Source organism: Ictidomys tridecemlineatus, chromosome 6 (assembly GCF_052094955.1).
Source record: "Ictidomys tridecemlineatus isolate mIctTri1 chromosome 6, mIctTri1.hap1, whole genome shotgun sequence".
In the NCBI taxonomy this organism is placed as follows: Eukaryota; Metazoa; Chordata; class Mammalia; order Rodentia; family Sciuridae; genus Ictidomys; species Ictidomys tridecemlineatus.
Window position 1 is genome coordinate 86434067 of NC_135482.1, and position 18405 is coordinate 86452471.

The 18405-nt window shown below is 43.4% G+C and overlaps 1 protein-coding gene across 1 annotated transcript in view; it reads left to right on the forward strand.

Moving 5' to 3' along the window:
• Positions 1 to 1690: 1690 nt before the first annotated feature.
• Positions 1691 to 18405, forward strand: part of St8sia1 (ST8 alpha-N-acetyl-neuraminide alpha-2,8-sialyltransferase 1) — a 132282-nt gene continuing 115567 nt past the window's right edge. Inside the window, exon 1 of the mRNA XM_005328902.4 lies at positions 1691 to 2608. Within this exon, the coding sequence (XP_005328959.1) occupies positions 2373 to 2608 (236 nt within the window). The 5' untranslated portion in view covers positions 1691 to 2372. The remainder of the gene's footprint in view (positions 2609 to 18405) is intronic.

Genomic DNA, 18405 nt, shown 5'->3' on the forward strand with positions numbered 1-18405 from the left:
GCCAATCCATGCCACATGCTAAGGAAAATCAGAGAATATATTTGAACTGCAAAGAGGGGCAAGAGACAACAAGAAAGGAAAACAGCTCATTGCAGTTAATTGCCACATAAATATTTCCCCATTCAACACAATTACTATTATAACCTTCATAAATGTAATATATCTTATTTTCATTTGTTGGCTTGTTTTATTTACTTCACAAGTATCCTTTGGACTTGGGGAAGAAAAGAGAAATTGGGATGGCTTGTGTTTTATATAAAATATAGGAGGGAAAAGTGGTGAGTGATTTATCCAAGTTCTGGCAACTGAAGAAGTTTCCCTTATTCCCCCTTCTTGGTCTCTAGAACAAAAGAGGGCTGGCTGGTTACTTTGTAGGACTTGAGGTGATCTTCATTTGAAAGAATCTCTTAAGCTCCACTGTGGTAAGATGTAGCTTTGGGATTTCAAGATTTCTCTTGTGACTATGGATTGACCTAAGTAGGAGAGAGATTTCTGGGACATGCTTGCCAATGGAGGGCAGTGGGTCATTGTCTTAAGAGAGCACAGTATTGTTGAGGGAATGACACTACAGTCATTTGGTATCCTACTTCGTGTTTAATAAATAACTTTGCACCAAGTTCTCAAGTTCCACCTCTTGATTGAGAAAGATGCTAGAAAAAGAGCCCAGGCCGCCTAGCAGTCAGTGTAGGCTGTCCCAGGCACGGAAGCTTCATCAGCTGAGCAAATGGAATATGGCCTTGCATTTTGGTTTCGCGATGACTAAGCTGACCGGGTTCGCAGGCTGCAGAGTTTCTTCTTTGTCCTTGCACATTTTATGCTTGACAAGATGCTTAAGCAAATAGAATAGGCAACCGCTAGGAGGTACCCGAGATATGTGTTTGCGGTTCCGAAGAGAAGAAATGGCCAATACTGGCTCTCTGGGCTAGGCAGGTCCAGGAGAGAGGCACTCTTCCAAGGTCTAGGGAGCCGTGAAGCTCTTTCCGGGAGCGAGAAGCATTGCTAAGAATAAATAACAGTCCTTTAATCTACAAGACCGAGGAAGGGAACCCTCCTCCGAGGCATTTCACGTCCGAGGTCTGCGTGCTAGGGCACCAGCCGCCTGCTTATCTGGATGCAGCAATGTCTTTCCCTGCAGGGCCGAGGCGAGCACCGGGTGTGCACGCACCTCCACATGCGCGCGCTCGCTCGCGCCCGTGAGCATCGGGAGTGGGGAGTGTGTCTTCGTGTGTGTGTGTGTGTGTGTGTGTGTGTGTGTGTGTGTGTGTGTGTGTGTGTCCCCGCGCGCAAGCGCGCACGGAAATTGGATGTCTGCTAGATCTGCGGCTACGGGACCGGTTAATGGGGTTAGGGGCCCGGGAAGGAATAAATCTCCGCTGGCTTCCGCGCGACTCGCTGCGGGTCAATAACCAACCACTTACAGGAGGGTGACAGCAGCAGCCCCGACCCACTAGCCGCGCATCGAAGGGCTGGGAATGTCAGCCAGTTTCTGCCACACTCGGGGAATATATATGTATTTTTAAGGGAGCTGCTGTTTTTATTGTCTGCCTCTATCTCCAGAGAACAAGGGCAAGAGAGAAGGGTGCGCGCGCTGGGCGAGCTTCGCGGATCTGAACTGGTCGAAGGAGGCAATTTTGCGGGTGGGGGAGGGCGGGGGAGACCTTGATTTCCACCAATCCCGGGGCGTTTGTCTGCGAAGTCCGGGGCGCAGCGGAAGGCTGCGGCGCGCGGCTGAATTAACTGATGAGACCGAGTTCTTTTCTTCTCCGGGAGGGGTGGGGAGCGAGGGTCCTGGCGGGTGAGGCCGAGAAGCCAGGGGCAGGATAGCGGTCCCGGGCCGAGGTGGAAATTTCCAAGGACTTGGCGCGGCGCGGAGAGCGCGTCTGGGGGGGGGGGGTGCCTGGCGGCGCAGCAGCGCAGGAGGCGGGGAGAGGCGGCGAAGGGCGAAGGAGCATCTCTCAGAAGGGGACGCCGCTGCGAGCCAAATGTCTGAGAGCCAGCCGCGCCTTTTCTCGGACCCTCGCGGAGGGCTACTGTGATGCTATAGAACTGGTAGGAGCGACTCGCTGCCGCCGCTCTCTCGGTTCTTGGAGACCCCCAGCGCCCACCTTCTGCAGGGAACGACCATGACTGTAGCTCGTGACTTATCTGCCGGCCACTTCCCATAGAAAGAAATACTGGAAAAAGTTGCATTATCAGAAATCCGTGTGCTGACCTTTGGGGCCGTGGGGGCCGAAGCAGTGTGCGTGCCTGTGCAAGCAAGAAAGCAAAAGGTGTGTGTGTATGGGGGGCCGCGGTGGGGGCACCCTCCGCTGCCACTGTGCCTAACGTTATACTGAGGCTCCGGCCCCCATCCTTGGGACGCCGGGGCTGCGATGAACCCCTGCGGGCAGGCCCGGCGACACACGTCCAGAGGGGCCATGGCCATACTGGCGTGGAAGTTCCCGCGTACCCGGCTGCCGGTGGGAGCCAGTGCCCTCTGCGTTGTGGTCCTCTGTTGGCTCTACATCTTCCCAGTCTACCGGCTGCCCAACGAAAAGGAGATCGTGCAGGGGGTGCTGCAACAGGGCACAGCGTGGAAGAGGAACCAGACAGCAGCCAGAATCTTCAGGTACTCCTGCCCTTGGGGCTCCTCCCCTCTAGCGTCCTTTCCTCCCGGTGCGCTGAGGACAGGGTCCCCGACAAGGACCGTCTGGCAGAGGCTTTCCTTTCATCCAGGCTTTCTTGTTCCAATCCCCTTTGTGCTGTTCCCGACTTGGAGACTAGGTAGGGTCTATTTCCCACCTCTTACCCCAAGAGAGATACAGACACCTGCTTTGTCTATGTAAAGACTATACTCATTTCTTCCCAAGACTGAGTTGTAACAATTGCCCATAACTGGTGGGATAACTTAGTCCTTTGTACTTAATAAGAATTTATTTCTTGGGCTCTGAAGATATTTGAAGCTAAAGCGAACTAGAAGCAGGTAAGAAGTGTCTTCCCAAGGTTAGGTGAGCAATTCGTGGCATAAATCAATGCAGAGTGATGGGCAAACCTTGGACAGTGAAAACATGGACACCCACTAGGTTCCCCTTTCTTTGCGCAGTGTACCCACGGCAAATACAGAGCACTTGCTGACCTTCTACTAAGAGCCAGAACTCTGCAATTGTTATGTTGAAATCTCAACAACTTTCTAACTAACAGATATTTTCACCTCTTATGGAGACCACAAACTGATTCTTTGGAAGGATGAGTTACCCAAGGTCATTATCTTTGAAGAGTGAGTGCTGAAATTTTCAGCACTTTAAAGCTTCAAAGCTCCCAGCTCCTTTTCTTGGCTTAGACATGTGGATACTTCTGGAAGATGGGAGATGTACTTTAGATAGGGACTTGAAATCAGAAAACAAAAGACCAAACCAGGTTGGAAATCAGCACTCTGTGTGCCTAGTAGTTTCCCCTCCTTTGGGGGAATTTTAGTGTAAGGCTCTGAAAATAAGTTCCTGGCAGCAGGAATAATGTAGCTAGCTAGATGAAAGAAAAGGCAGAGCTGCCTGCTTCTGCCTTCCCCAGCAGAGGGAACAAACTACTTCAATCACTGGGAGGGGTCCCTTTCCCTTTCAGTCCCTAGGGCTGAAGATGCTGAAGTTGGCTCTTCTGATTGTGCAGGTCTGAGTGAGGAGGGCTTTCCTCTGCTCTTCAGAGGATGGTTCTAGCCAGGTGAGAGCCAATATAAACATTTTTCACTGCATTACTTACAAATGTCCAGAAGCGTCTATTCATTTTAAAAAAAACTTGTTCAATATATGGTTTCTCTCTGTCTCAGGCCTGCTCCTGGAAAGGTCAGAGAGATGATATAGCCATTTCTTCCAGAGGAAGGCAGCTGAGTTTTCCTTAAATGGGAAGGAAGACTCCTTTCCCTTTGTAACTTTACCATCATTAAGTTTTAAAAAATAACCCCACTCTCCTTAAAAGTACATCAGGGTTAATTTTCTCTCGCCTTCACAATATTGATTGTTGGACTGAGAAGCAGGCAAAAGGCATAGCACCTAGCAATTCTTTTCTCTGAAGACAGGAAGCACTTTATTCCAAGTAATATACAGAAATGAGTTAAGAACTTCCCATTGGTTTGCAATGAAAGGGTCCATTTTCTGTATATATAGAAGGAGAAATAATGAAGCTCTGTTCGAGAATAGACTCTTTTTAGAGGACACAATTAAGTGGAAAAGGCTTCCTATTCTGATAAATACAGACTGATGGTTGCTGAGACACATTTGATCCTTGCTGTCTTTAGCCTGGAGTAATCTTCAGTGTTTGTCATTTAGTCTGGTTTCTAGATGCCGAGAATTACTTATTAAAATTCAACACTATAAAAACTACCTAAAAACACATCTCTCAAAATTAGTGTCTGTAAAACTATGAAAGAGACACTATTGCCTATTGGAAAGAATCTGAGCTTCAGGTTAGAATCCTGAATTTGTACATTGCCTGTGCCAGGACATGATAAAATGCAGAATATCTTTGGCAAGTTACCCTCTCTTTGAGTCTTAGCTTTGTTGTCTATAAAATAGGGATAATGACATCTGCCTTGCAGGGTTGTCATAAAGTTTAAAAAAAAATTGATGCCAAGTGTCCAGTACATTGTACCCAGAAAATGTTTGTCTTAATAATCATTAAAATTTCCAGTGTATGTTACAACCTAAATAAGGACATCTGGCCTTTTCATGAGAATTTGGAATATTTTGCCTGTCGAATTTATAGAGAAACAATATCTGTCCATACCTACCCTACCTAGTCACATCACTTAATTAACAGAGATAGGAGTTTTGAGAGATAAGTTTCATATTTGTTAAGTCAAACATTTGTTTTACTTTGAATACTTATTGAGATTCATTCTTTTAAACAGCTGAATTACTAGCATATGGGTAGTAGTATATATCTATTAAGTATCACACAGGTTAGCCAGAAGCATTTATTATATTAAGGTATAACTTTGGCAAACGAATATCTTTCTCTAGTTTGAAATATCTGCACAAATAGAAATATATGTAAACAAATATACAATGTGTCTATGTGGAGATAGATGAACATTTATTTATAAATTGTGCAATGATGTCATGTGTATGTACACATATATAGGTGTGTGGATGTAAACACACACACACAGAAATATTTCAGTTACTCCATCAGTGTAAGTGATTAGAACATGCTACGTATGTGTTAGGCCGGGAGGATAGGAGTGTATGGGATGGAAGGCTGCCCCCACTAAGTGAGCTTCGGTCTAACTAGGGGCTGACTGACAAAAACAAACAAACACGCATGGGAAGTTGAAGTATTGCCTTAATGTTATCAAGACAAAAGAGTGTTTTTGCCAGGATTTCAGATTTAAATTTATAATTTTTTTTTTTTTGCAGTGCTGGGGATCAGTACCCAGGGTCTCACACATGCTAGACAAGTGCTCTCTCCTTGAACTACACCCTAGCCCCTTTGGATTTCATTTTGCCATTTGTACTTCCATTTAAATCTGTGATTTTCTTCTTCTTCTAGCCCAGAACCTATGTATTGACTTTTCAGATGAGAACCTAGCAGACTGCATAAGAAATGGCAGTAAGAAAGTCACAAAGCTGCAAGGGTTTGGAACTAGATAGGAAGTTTGCCTAGTATTCACATAGTGATAGAAAGATTAAGGCATCAGATAACCCCAAAGCAAAGCTTTCATATCTCTTGTTGCTTCAGATCGAGTAGTTAGTCAAGTAGTGTGGGAAATGCCAAATCAAAGCAGCGTTTGCTTATCCCATTATACCCTTACCCATTTCTCCTCCTCAGAGAGGAGCCTCAGCTTGAGTATATTTGCAAGGCTTTATTTTTGGCATCAGACATGGCAACAACAATGGCAAGAGTGAAACCCACGAATGGTTAAGGACTTACTATCTGTCTGGCACTGTAAGTGCTTATATGTATTGTCACATTTAATCTCCACAAGAACTTTGCATAAACGGGTATTATCCACATTTATAAAAGATAGACATGCCCTAGTCTCTGCCACCAAAGGATTTACAATAGTCCAATGAGATTTACTATAATCCCATATTGGGATTATATATTGGTTATACATTTAATCAAGTGGAAATAGGCCATCAAAGAAAGGCCACATGGCAGGGTGAAATACTTAGGGAACTGTCAGATCATGGTTGGATTTCTGGTCATGTCCCTTTCTAGTTATGTGATCACTGGTGAGTTCAACTCTCAGAGTGTGGATTTTCCATTTACAAAGTGGGTTTTGTAATAAAGCCACTTGAAAGCATACAGAAAGCACCTAGAGTGGTACTTGTCACATCTCTGTGTGATACGGGGCCATTGTAGCCATAGAAATAGTGCGCCAAGTGCTGGGCAAGTTCGTAGAACATGCCATTTAATTCTCCAGGGAAGGGAAATGAGAGTTCAGAGAGGAGGTGGTGCTTGTCCTAAGCCTTGTAAGGATAGTGTTAAGAGGTGAGGGTGAAAGGGTGTTCCAGGCAGAGAGAACAGCAAGGGTGAAGGCAGAGAGGTTTGGAAATGCTGGCACATTGCCTGTGTGGAAAGTTATCAGGTCACCCATGGAAACCTTGGTAGAAAGGTGGTAGACTGGGAAGGAAGAAGAAGCCAGGTCCAGGTCCCAGTCTCTGAATGTATTTAAGTGATGGCTGATGAAAAATGGACTAACATTCAACTATTCAGCGGGTACTGACTGTCAGCTGTCAGCAGGAACAGCACATTACTATTACCAGTAGATCTGGGGACAGGGAATTAGGGATAATTCAGGAAAATGATTTTTAAAAAAATTTTGTTAACTCAATGGGTGGTAACTGTGTCCAAATTCTCAACAAAATACTGCTGTAAGCTGTTCCGTCTTCACATGGCTTCTTTTCTTTCCCTACTTTTCAATCCATGGATGTTAAAAGCTTCAGATGTTGTCACAGCTGCCCTGGTGGCAACAGAAGGGCATTAGGGGCAGACGGGGTGAGAGGTAGGTGCGAGGTAGGTGCAGCTTTCTGTGTATGTGAGCTGTAAATTTGGTGTTTCTCAGTTAGAGATTTGTGGAGTTTACTTTGAAACAATAGATTAGGAAAACAACAATTTAAGAAGCTTTGATGTTTAAGAAAATTAGCTATGATTATGTTGCATATTTACAAATGTGGAAAAAAAACTTTACCAAGGATCATAATAGCACAAATCTATCAGTGACATTTATAGGACATAAAATGTGTCAGGCCCACTTCTAATCACTTAAACACGTTTTCTTCTGTCCCCAGAGCAGTTCTATGATGTCGGTTTATGGTATGTTCCTTGTTATAAATGAGGATGTGGAAGTTCAGAGACCCATGAACCAAAATGATGGAGTTGGGTTTCCAGCCTGGAGCTATTCAATTTAAACCTCATGTTTGCTCCCTGATAATCTTGGGTAAATGACACATTGTTGCGCGTATCACATATGATCTGGCCCTCATTTCTTTTTCTCCGACATCATCTTTCATCACTTTTCCTTTCTATACTTTAGTAATATCAGACTCCCTATAGTTCCTGAAATAGGCCAGACTGTCTTGATTTTGCTCATTTCCTGGAATTCCTTCACTCCAAGGCCACTTTTTCCTGCCCTTCCCCTGGCCAGTTTCTGCTCATCTCTTGACAGTGCATCATGCTGGATAAGAGCAAAGGCCCAAGGTTAGGTGTCCTCACATCCTTATTCTACCACTTGTTGGGCTCTTGAGCAAGTTGGCTTTCAGTGTCCATTTCCTCAAGAAGGGTGGCTTCTTGTAGGATTGCTACAAGAATAAGATTAGGTAACATGTTCAAAAAGGCTCAGAGCTGTTTCCAGCATACGATTAGTACTCTAGCCACGTGAACTCTGCTCCCTCCCTAGAAGCTTCTCTTCAGTTCATTTATGCCATGTACATATTATTGCATTTCTTGCTTTTATGCAAAATAACAAAACGGTGCATCTACTGCTTTTACTGGAGAGGATTCTGGGACTGTGGTAGTGAACGTAACAAAATTCTTGCTTGGTTTGGAATTTATAGGATAATGAGAAGAGTCAGACAACAAATAGAAAAATATCCAAATCTCTGGTAGTGGCAGGTGCTTTATTTCGTGCTGGGTTAAAAGTATCGGTTTATTTGTCTCTTCCTGCTAAATTGTATGCCAGCTTCTGCTACCACAGGGACTGCAGCTCCTTCCTTTTGTGCACCTCTGTAGCCTCTCATGGTTCCTGGCACACTTAGTTTAGTTATCACATGAATGAAAGTTCTAGAAAGGCATGGAACCAGATGGTCAATGAGCAGATATGTAAGGAGAACCTGCTGTGTTCCCAGCACTGTGCGTGGCAGTATGAGAGACCAGAGGAGGAAAAGAGCCCTTCCTCTTCAGCAGTTTCCTCGTCCCAATGCTTCTGTCCTTCTGGGCTGGAGAGTCTTTGTTGTGGAAAGCTCTCCTGTAGGTAGAGAATGTTCTTGTGCGTTCTAGAATCCCTGGCTTCTGTCCACTAAATGAGCCTTCCTGATAGGTCTTCAGACCTAGTGCAATTTCCCTCGGGGGGTCAGAAATGCCCCTGGTCTAGAGTCACTGCTTTAGAGTAATAAAGCCCATCCAGTTGACAGGACTTAAAACCCCTGACCCTACATGCAGTTCATAGCTGCGTTTGAAAACTATGCGCTGTAGTTTGCTTGGACCAGAGATAGAAGGTGTCTGTGTAGGAATTGCCCCCTCCCAGAAGAGCAGCGAATGAACTGTGCCCGGTATCAGGTCTGGGTTAGGGAAGGGTCATGAAGGGATGAATTTTAGGATATTGGCTCTGAACAGCTGCCTCCATTGAAAGTTTATGTGACAGGTGTTTCCGTCAGGGCCCTGTCCTCAAGCCTCGGCAAGCATACTTCAAGCTCTGTGCCTTATACTTTTGGGGGCTCTCCTGAGTCTCAGTACTTTTCAGTGGTATCCGTGAGGCCTTTCTGGACACTGGAATTACCTTCCTGAATGACTCAAGCCCACTTCTATAACCTGCCCACCTCTGTGGGGGCATTTCATGTCCTTCCCTCTGAGGGTGGCTTGCCCTGCTGGAGTGCAGTCTTCCATCCAAGGAATGGCCAAGGGATTTTCTCCAAGGGAGGAGAGGCTGTGCAAGGAATCTGGATATAGGGTGTGGGGTCCACATGTGCAGGTGTGTCCCCCAGTGAAATATTCCAGTGAAATATTGCAGTGGGCTTTTTTTTTTTTTTGAACTTGAGAGCCTATTAGTCTTCATTTAAGAGAGGAATGTTTTAGGAAAATGCTTGGATCAATTGAATAATTATTTATGTTAGTTTAGAGTATGTGGCCTGTTTATTTTTTGATAAGGTTGTGAATCATCATGGAAGTAATGCTGACTATATATCATTAACATTGTCTCTCATAATCAAGTTGATAGGTTTTTAGTAAAATACAATAATTTGTAGATTTTCATTACAATTTCACTCTATTGGGAGCTGTGTGACAATGGGCAAGTTGCTTAACCTCTCTGTACCTTTGCTTTGTCACCTGAAAAATGACAAAGCAAAGGTATATGCTAACTCACTTCATGGGTTTGTGATTACAATAACATCGAAGCTAGAGCCATCCTCATCTGGCTGGGTGAGATGACAGGGTGCTTATTCCTACCTGGAAAGGGACTGGATTTGGGGGCCCCCGAGAATCAGGTTCTGATCCTAAGTCTGTCATATATAAACTTGGTGACCTTGAACAATATTTTGGCCTTTCTGAGCCTTAGTTGTGAGTATCAATAGTTACTTTGGGAGAATTAGGTCTGACTAATGGCTAATTATTAATCCATAATGAGGAGAAAAGCCATGTCTTGGGAAACATTCTGTGCTATAATTGTACTGTCATTAAAAGCATCTCTGAAAATGAAACATGACCTCCTGACATGCCCTCCTCTTCCACAGCATCAGTACCAAGGGTGCTGGAATGTGTCCTGCAGGATTTTAAGGAAGAGAGCACAGCCTGGGGACCACCTGGCCATGCACTCATTCAGCCACGTTTCCTGAACGCTCACTCTCCAGCAGGTGCTGCAGACACAGTGATAGATAGGAGACAGGGTCCCCGACTTTATAAAATCCAGTCTATTCCAGCCACATGAGTTCAATCAATCAGAAACTGAGTGATGTGGGGTTCCGAGGGTTAGAGTTTGTCTGTTTTGGATAATTAACTAGTTTTGGAGCAATGGATTGTTTCCCCTTTCTGTTGAACTGTCTTCTAGCTGTGGCATTGCATGAGAGGACCATAAGGGCTGTCACTCTTTTAATTAGGTGCCAGGAGGAAGCTGAAATGATTCAGAGCCACCCATCGCCCATTTTTCAGGGTTTTAGTAACAGAACACACTGCGAGAGATTCCAGGTGCTCCTAATAGGGTCCTTTAAACAAAAGCGCTCCTTTCAATTATTGACATCATAAATATATACATGATTTTATGCCCCAGTGTTCATTTAAAAATTTTATAGCATGACTTGTCTGGTTGGGGGATAATACCTATTTACGATGGAAAATTTTAAAATGCAGTAAAAAAAGGAGAGGGAACTCCCAAAATCCCATCAGAAGTGCTCATTGTAAACACTGTCCCTTGTGTGTATGTTTCTACATTGTGTGTCTTTTGGACATATAACTTTATATTCTGTTTTATTCACTCAAAATTACCTTGCTGGCATTTTCTCATGTAATTTTTAATTGTGATAAAATAGCTTTCTGATTTTTATTTTGGAAAATAATTATTGTGAGTTTTTTTTGCAACATGATACCATATGGAACAAATTACTTTCTTAAAAAGATTATTCATGCTACTGACAAATTTGCATATTAATTTTTTTCCCTTAAAGATACCTCCATGTAACTGGTGAATAGCTGAGTGTAGAAAAATAAAAAAGACCCTTTAAAGAGGTCTGCTTTTTCATAATGGGCATCTCATAACAGGCATTTCAGGGGTAAAAGCAACACTTTTTTTTTTAAAAAAAGGTAATTGATACTTAACAAATGTCACTAATATTTTAGTATGATTTTGCAGACATTCAATGCCCACTGTGTGTGTAAATAAAACAAAACTATTATGAATTTGATAGTACATTACTTTTTTTTTTAGTAATAGTATCTGTAGATCTACATAATCACCCCCCACCCCCAGCATATTTCTTATCGGTCCATTATCATTGAACATAATGGTGGGATTTGTTGTTACATATTCATTATAGCATCCCTTTTTAATGGCTGTAAGATTATCTATTGTGAGGATTGATGAAATTTTAATCACTGTTTTTGGATATTTATATTGTCATAGTTTCTCACTTTTACAAATAATGATGTGATGAACATTCCTTTGTGGGTATCTTGAACACTCACCTGTTTATTTTCTTAGTATTAATTTTTATAACTAGTTTCTTGACAGTCTTGTTTTCATTGAATCATCAATTCTTATAACTGGCTTTTGTTGTTCTTAGAAAATCCCAGAGTTTGGCTAAGGCTGGATTTGGGATTTTTTCCCCTTTCAAAGGAATGGATAGTGATTGCATAAATGCAAATACACAATGATTACTAACATTAAATGATGAAATTCCCCCTGGATGAATTTTCAAGAGGTCAAGGCAGCTGAGAAAGGTTCCCATGACTGGAGGTGCTCTGTGGCAGAGTCCCTTCGCGGAGCTTTGTGGAGACATGCGATGGGAACTCAGGTAGGGCAGCAGCTCGAGTCCCTGCACCCTTCATGGTTGTCCTCTTTATTACGGTGCTGCTGATGGTTAGCATGATTCCATCAACACTTAAAAAGCAATGCCTTAAAAATACCATTTCCATCATTTCTATAGGGTTTAAGCAATTAAATAAATCTATTTGAAGAGGAAAATCAACTTTTACTTTATCATAAGGTTGAGATTTCAAGGAAGAGAAAAATGTCTTGAAGCAGAAGCATTGTGTTTGGTGACTCTGTGATTTTTGTTGTCATTCTCCTATTGATTAGAGGTCTTAAGCATGAATTGGGAACAGATCCTGTCTACCTGGCGGAGGATCCACGTGGGATAAAAATCTCATGATGATGTCTAATTGGGTCAGCATTTAGAGGTCGTGTATTGGTGATTGTGATGCCATTGGCCTCCACCATCACTATCCTGTGACCTGCTCTCCTGCACCTGTATGAAATGACTATCTACTTTGTGTCTCTGGTGTTTGGGGACCAGAAATTGAGTCTCCTATATGTTTCTGATCATAGTTGTTTTGGTTTGGATATGAAGTGTTCCTCAAATTCTCCTGTGCTGAAGTGAGCGGTCAGTCTCCAAGGCAGCAGTATTCAGAGGTGGGGCTTTTAGATAGTGTTGACAGGATCATGAAGACTCTGACCTCATCAGTGGATTAATCCATTTGATGGATTAGTAATTGGAATGGGGGGCTGGGTTGTAGCTCAGTGGTAGAGCACTTGCCTAGCATGTATGAGGCACTGGGTTCGATTCTCAGCACCACACAAAAAGTAAATAAATTCAGTAAACATCCCCCAACAACTAAAAAAAAAAATTTAAAAATTAATTGGAATGGATTGTTGGGAGATAGAAGACACTGCAGGAGGCGGGGCCTCGTTGAGGTCACTGGGACATGGCCAGGAAGATATTTTTTTCTGTCCTTCCCACTTTCCTGACTGCCATGAGCTGAGCATCTTCTCTGCACGCTCTTCTGCCATCGTATTCTGCCTTCCGCAAGTCCAAAGCCATTCGGCCAGTCAACCATAGACTGAAACCTCTGAAACCATGAGCCCAAATCAGTCTTTCTCTCTCTAGTAGGGACTGTTGTTCGATCCCGAGGTTGTTTTTCTTGGGTGTTTGTCACAGGGATAAGTTGACTGAATACAGGAGTCTTACTAAGTGTCTAATAAATATTTGTTGGATGAACGAAAATGAGATTGTCCAAAAGCTCAGCAGACAGCTGAATACTTTTAAGGATTGTCTTGTTTGTTTATTATTGCCTAATGTGAAGGCTATGTAAAACTCACTGCCAATTTACAGATTCACCCCCTCATTCAATCTTTTGTTCAGCAAATATGTATTCAGTGCTTTCTATGTGCAGAATACAGCGCTACTTGCAGAGAGTATAGTGTTCAGCCAGGAGGGGCCTCGTCCCCGTGGAACATGCAAGCACCCAGCGCACGTCACAGAGGAGCAGCAATGTTCTCCAGTCTCTCAGATTTTTTTTTTGTTTGTTTGTTTTTACAGTACTGGGGATTGGACCCAGGGACACTCTATCACAGGGCTCCATCCTCAGTCCTTTTTGTTTTTTGTGGTGCTGGGGATTGAACCCAGGGCCTTGTGCATGCGAGGCAAGCACTCTACCAACTGAGCTATATCCCCAGCCCCTTTTTATTTTTTTAACAAATAAGTTTTTTTTAAAGAGAGAGAGAGAGAGAGAGAGAGAGAGAGAGAGAGAGAGAGAGAGAGAGAGAGAGAGAAGAGAGAGAATTTTTTAATATTTATTTTTCAGTTTTCAGCCGACAAAACATCTTTGTTTGTATGTGGTGCTGAGGACCAAACCCGGGCCGCACGCATGCACTACCGCTTGAGCCACATCCCCAGCCCACAAATAAGTTTTTAATAAAACAAGACACCAAGACTGGCCTTGAACTTGCGAACCTCCTGCCTCAAACTCCCATTGTCATTGGACGATGATAGACTGCACCACTGTGCCTGGTTCTCACCTTTTTTAATGGAAGAAAAAACAAACATAGGATTATGTTCACTTTTAGAATTTAGCCATTTATGTGTGTATTTGGTACAGTCCAGAAAGGGCCCAAGTGACTCCCCTGGCCCATTCGATGTTAAGCCTGCATCAAGATTGTGAGGCAGGAGGTCTGTTTTAGCGGTCTGGACTAAGTATCCCCGTTTAGTGGTCTAACGCCTTCTAACTCATGCTAACCCACACAACATGTGAAATGTTAGAGAGGGAAAGCACTTTAAAACGTTGCTGGAAGATACACGAGCCCATGGGGGAAAGCAAAGCTCAATTACTGGTAGAATCAAAGCGCCTGAGTGGCAGACTGGCTTGGATAGGATTGCACACTTTGTAAGCAACTCTTCTCCCTCTGACCAGCCACCCTGCAGTCATAAAGGAAAGGAAGGGGAGGGCTGGCTGAGACTGTGGAAGTTCTGAACTGAGTGTTAGGGATAAAAAGAGCAGGACATTTTATTTCTTCCTTATAACTGCTGTAACTGTGCCACCTCAGATCTACCTCCTGGCCCCCATTCCCCACATAGCTGGTCCTAACGGATCTCTCAACAACTTGGCCAGATTTTATTATTTTATCCATCTTGATTGTTGGGACAGCTCCATTCTGGCACTTGGCTCAGTTGTGTTGTTTGGAAGCTCCGTGGAGCCTCTTGTGTCTTCTGTCTGTTCCTGCTCAGGCTCCCCGGGGTCTTTGCAGGGTTTGCAGTGAGAGTAGGAAGGGTGTTCTCTGCCGTGGAGCCACATTCTGTCCCCTTCTGGGAGCTGTGGCTTCAGACTGCACAAGGAGGAGGTGCATACCCATGGCTGGGGACTGCAGATTTCAGCTCGACTCTGACCCGCTGCCCCCTTCACGTGGCTGGTGGTCTTCTTGGGGAAGGAGAGCCCTTGCCTCCCTTTCCATGGGCGTGGAAAGGCCAGAGCCTCACCATAAGACATGGCATTCCATGGCTGATCTTTTCTCCCAGTCTTTCCTTGCAGTGCTTCGGTTTGAGAATGGGGGATTGGTTCTCTGGTTTGGCACCTCTTAGAAAACTAGTAAAGAGATGACTTGCCCTGAAGTTGGGTGGTTTTCTGAACTTCAAGAGATAGGATACTTGCATATATCGACCTCATAATGGATCCTTGATTGTAATTGAAGGATACCCACCTGTCCTTCCGCAGCACCCTAAACTTCCATTCCCTGGTGCTGCCTGCCAAGAGGGCCCTCTGAAAGTAACTAGCACCTCCATGACCTGGCTCTGCTAAGGCCATATAAAAGCCAGATGCTTGTGGTAGCCTGCTGCCATTTTGCCATCGAAGATGTGCCCCTCCAGTTGCTGGCCTATGAGGTCTCCCTCCATTTCCCTTTTTCTATTTGTATTCTCTTTTCATGTGCTTTCAGTAACTCCATATAAAAGGGGAAAGATTTATTACAGTTACCCCCGGATAAGAGTTCTGTTCCCTCTCAAAGCTCAGTCATTGTGCACTGTTTCTTAAAGGTCCCTGTAGGCTCCAGGAATAGGAAATGCTCAAGTTCAGTTTCATCTCAAGTAGGAGGACAAGGTTTCCCATTACAAACAAGATGTCTGAGCCCTGACTGCCTGTTCAGGGGGTTTACCATGAATGTCTTGTACTGTTTTCTCACCATTTATAGTCTGTCTCTTACTGCTAATTCCTTCCTGTTTCCTTTTCTTCTTACTCAGGAAGCTTGGGAGCAGACTACACATCTCCTAGCCAGCTGGGGCATGAGAGTCACACACCTCCCAATGTTGATTCTCTGGGGTCCTCTCCACTCCTCAGACAGTTCCTCTTGCTTGCGGTTATTCCTTCCTGTTGCTCAGGGCTGAGGGTCATGGAGTTAGTGGGACTGGGCTGCTCACGAGTTCCCTTCACAAGCCCTGCATAGTTAGCAGCTCTTTTAACTCCTATGGGGGTCCCCAGTAGCACATCTTCAGCTTTGAACCGAAGTCATAATTCCAGCATAAAATCCCACTGAAAATCCTGTTACACAAGGATAGAAACAATAAAGAAGCCAGAAGATTGCTCCTAGTGTATCAGGTTTGAAGATTGAAAACTTATGATCCAAAAATTCTCTTTTAACTTTTAAAATGGAGATTTGACACGGTAAATTAAGTTCAGATTTAATTAACATTTACTGAGCACCAATTATGTGCAAGCACCATGCTAGATGTTTTCATGCACAGTTATCAGTCAGTCTAACCCTACACTTTAAGATCAGCTCATTTTTTAACACTGTGATATTTTTAGTGATATAGTTGTTATTACTTTGTGTCTGCCATATGCCATGCACTGTTTTAAGAACTCTATGTGGTGTTATCATTTAGCAAATATAAAAAAAAATGGAAAGGATGTTATTGTCCTTATTTTACAAAGAAACAGGCTATAATTATTTGCTTATGGCCATTTAGATGGTCAGTGATGCTAGGAGCTAGCATCTAATGCATGCTTACTAGGTGTTTAGCTCATCTTTTAAGTACCTTTATTGGTACTAACATCATCATAGCAGCCCTATAAGATGATCCTTTCATTGGTGGGGAAACAGAAGCACAAAGAACTTCAGGACCTTGCTGAGAGTTAAATTGTTAGTAAACGATCTGTCTGGCTTTAGAGTGCACAAACTACCTTTCCATCCTAGACCAAGTATTCACATTTAGGTATTCAGTCAAAGTCTTTGTGTGTGTGTGTTGGTTGAGAGGACTGGGGCTTGAACCCAGGATGCTTTACTATTGAACTATATCCGCAGCCCTTTTTGATTTTGAGACAGGTTGTGCTGAGTTGCTTAGGACCTCAATAAGTTGCTGAGGCTGGCCTTGAACTTGTGAGCCTCCTGCCTCAGTCTCCTGCTGGGATTATAGGCATGCACTATTGCTCCCAGTTCCAGTGCAACATCTTAACACAAAGGAATGAATCTCAAATGATAAAGTTTCAGACTATGAAGGGGAGTTAGCACTTCCTTCTATTTCACTGTTGTTCATGTCAGGGCTGCTTCTAGCAACCACTCCTCAAGGGTCCTACAAAGAAAGCAGTGAGTCCACTTGGCGGGGGAGGGTGTCTCTTTCCTTTCTGTGTCTGCCTCACATCTCTGATTCATCCCAGTGGCTTATCTTTAGGATCCATTTGCTCTCCTAACTCCCTGGCTATCCTGGCCCATGTGCTTACCTGTTCTTTATATCTGTGAGACAGATGCCAAGAAAAGACATCAACCATGCTATGGTCAGAGGAACTAAAACCTGCACCACTGTGGGAACCTGGAGTGGAACAACCAACCACATACGGATTTTTTTTTTCTTTTTCTGTGCTACCCAAAAAGGAAGTTCTTTTATTTCTCTCCATTGCTGAAATCCCCAGGGATTTTTCTCTTGGCTTTAGACACTGTTTCTGAAATGGAGCCTATGTGATAATCTTTTCAGTTATTCAGAAAGATAACCTAGAGATACAGTGTGCATTTTAAAAATAAAACAATGCGTTCTTATGGTAAAAGTTAAAGCTGTATGCAAGGATATTAACCAACACAAAAGGCTCCTCCGTGTTATTTCCTAGAGATAAACAATGCTGATGTTTTGATGTGTATCCTTCCAGATGCTTTCCTTTTCAGAGGATAGCTTATTATTCAAACTAGGGTTCTTAAGGTTAAATACTATAATTATGCCAGGACAGCAGGCAGGCATAAACAAGGGCTGAATGTTTAGCCATCCTACTGTATTTGAGCTTCTGTATGTATAAGGTTGTAGATCCTTAGTGTGTGTGTGTGTGTGTGTGTGTGTGTGTGTGTGTACACACGTGTGTGCATTATGCACAGTGATGCACAGCCTCGAGATGGCCCCTAATGATCCTTACCTCTTGGTATTCGTGCCCTTGTTTCATCCTCTCCCTTTGAGTGCAATGACTCACTTCCAGAATAGGAGAATAGAACACTGCCGAAGTGATGGCATGTCACTTCTTCTGAGATTAGGTTTTGTCAAGACTGTGGCTTCATGCTGGGTTCTCTCTTTCACTCTGTTATGCTGAAAGGACACTCAGCCAGCCTGTGGAAAGGCCCAGGTGGAACTGAGGTCGTGGTCAACAACCAGTGAGGAACTGAGCCCGCCAACCATGTCAGTGACCTGGGAAGAGTGTCTTCCAGCTTTTGAGGACTGAAGCCCCAGCTGACAGCAGGACTGCAGAGCCATGAGAGGACTTGAGCTGGACCCATTCAGCTGAAATGCTCTTGACCCACTGAAATCAAGAGAACTTAAGTGTTGGTTGTTTTAAGTGCTGAATTTTGGGTAAATTTGTTAGATACCCCAGATAGCAATTACTAAATGATTACTATTGTTTTATGCTAGTAAAAAACTAAACCATATTTATTAAATAAAAATAGCATCATGTAGCAAATTGTTTTTAACAATACTGTCTCCTTCCCCACTCAGGTCATACCTGTCAGTAGATACCTTATGTAACGTGTAATGCAGAGCTTATCTGTCATGTCTATTGCAAATATTTTCCCAATGTTTTGTCTTTTGACTTCGCTTATGTTCATGTTTTAAATTTTTTTCTACATACAGTTTGGAAATCATCATTTAATAGATATCATGTTTTTTTCTTTCACGACTTTTGAACATTTGTGTCCTGATGCCTGCAGCCCAAGATATTTTCATCTAGTATTTTTATGATTTAACTTTTTGGTAACTTTCCGTA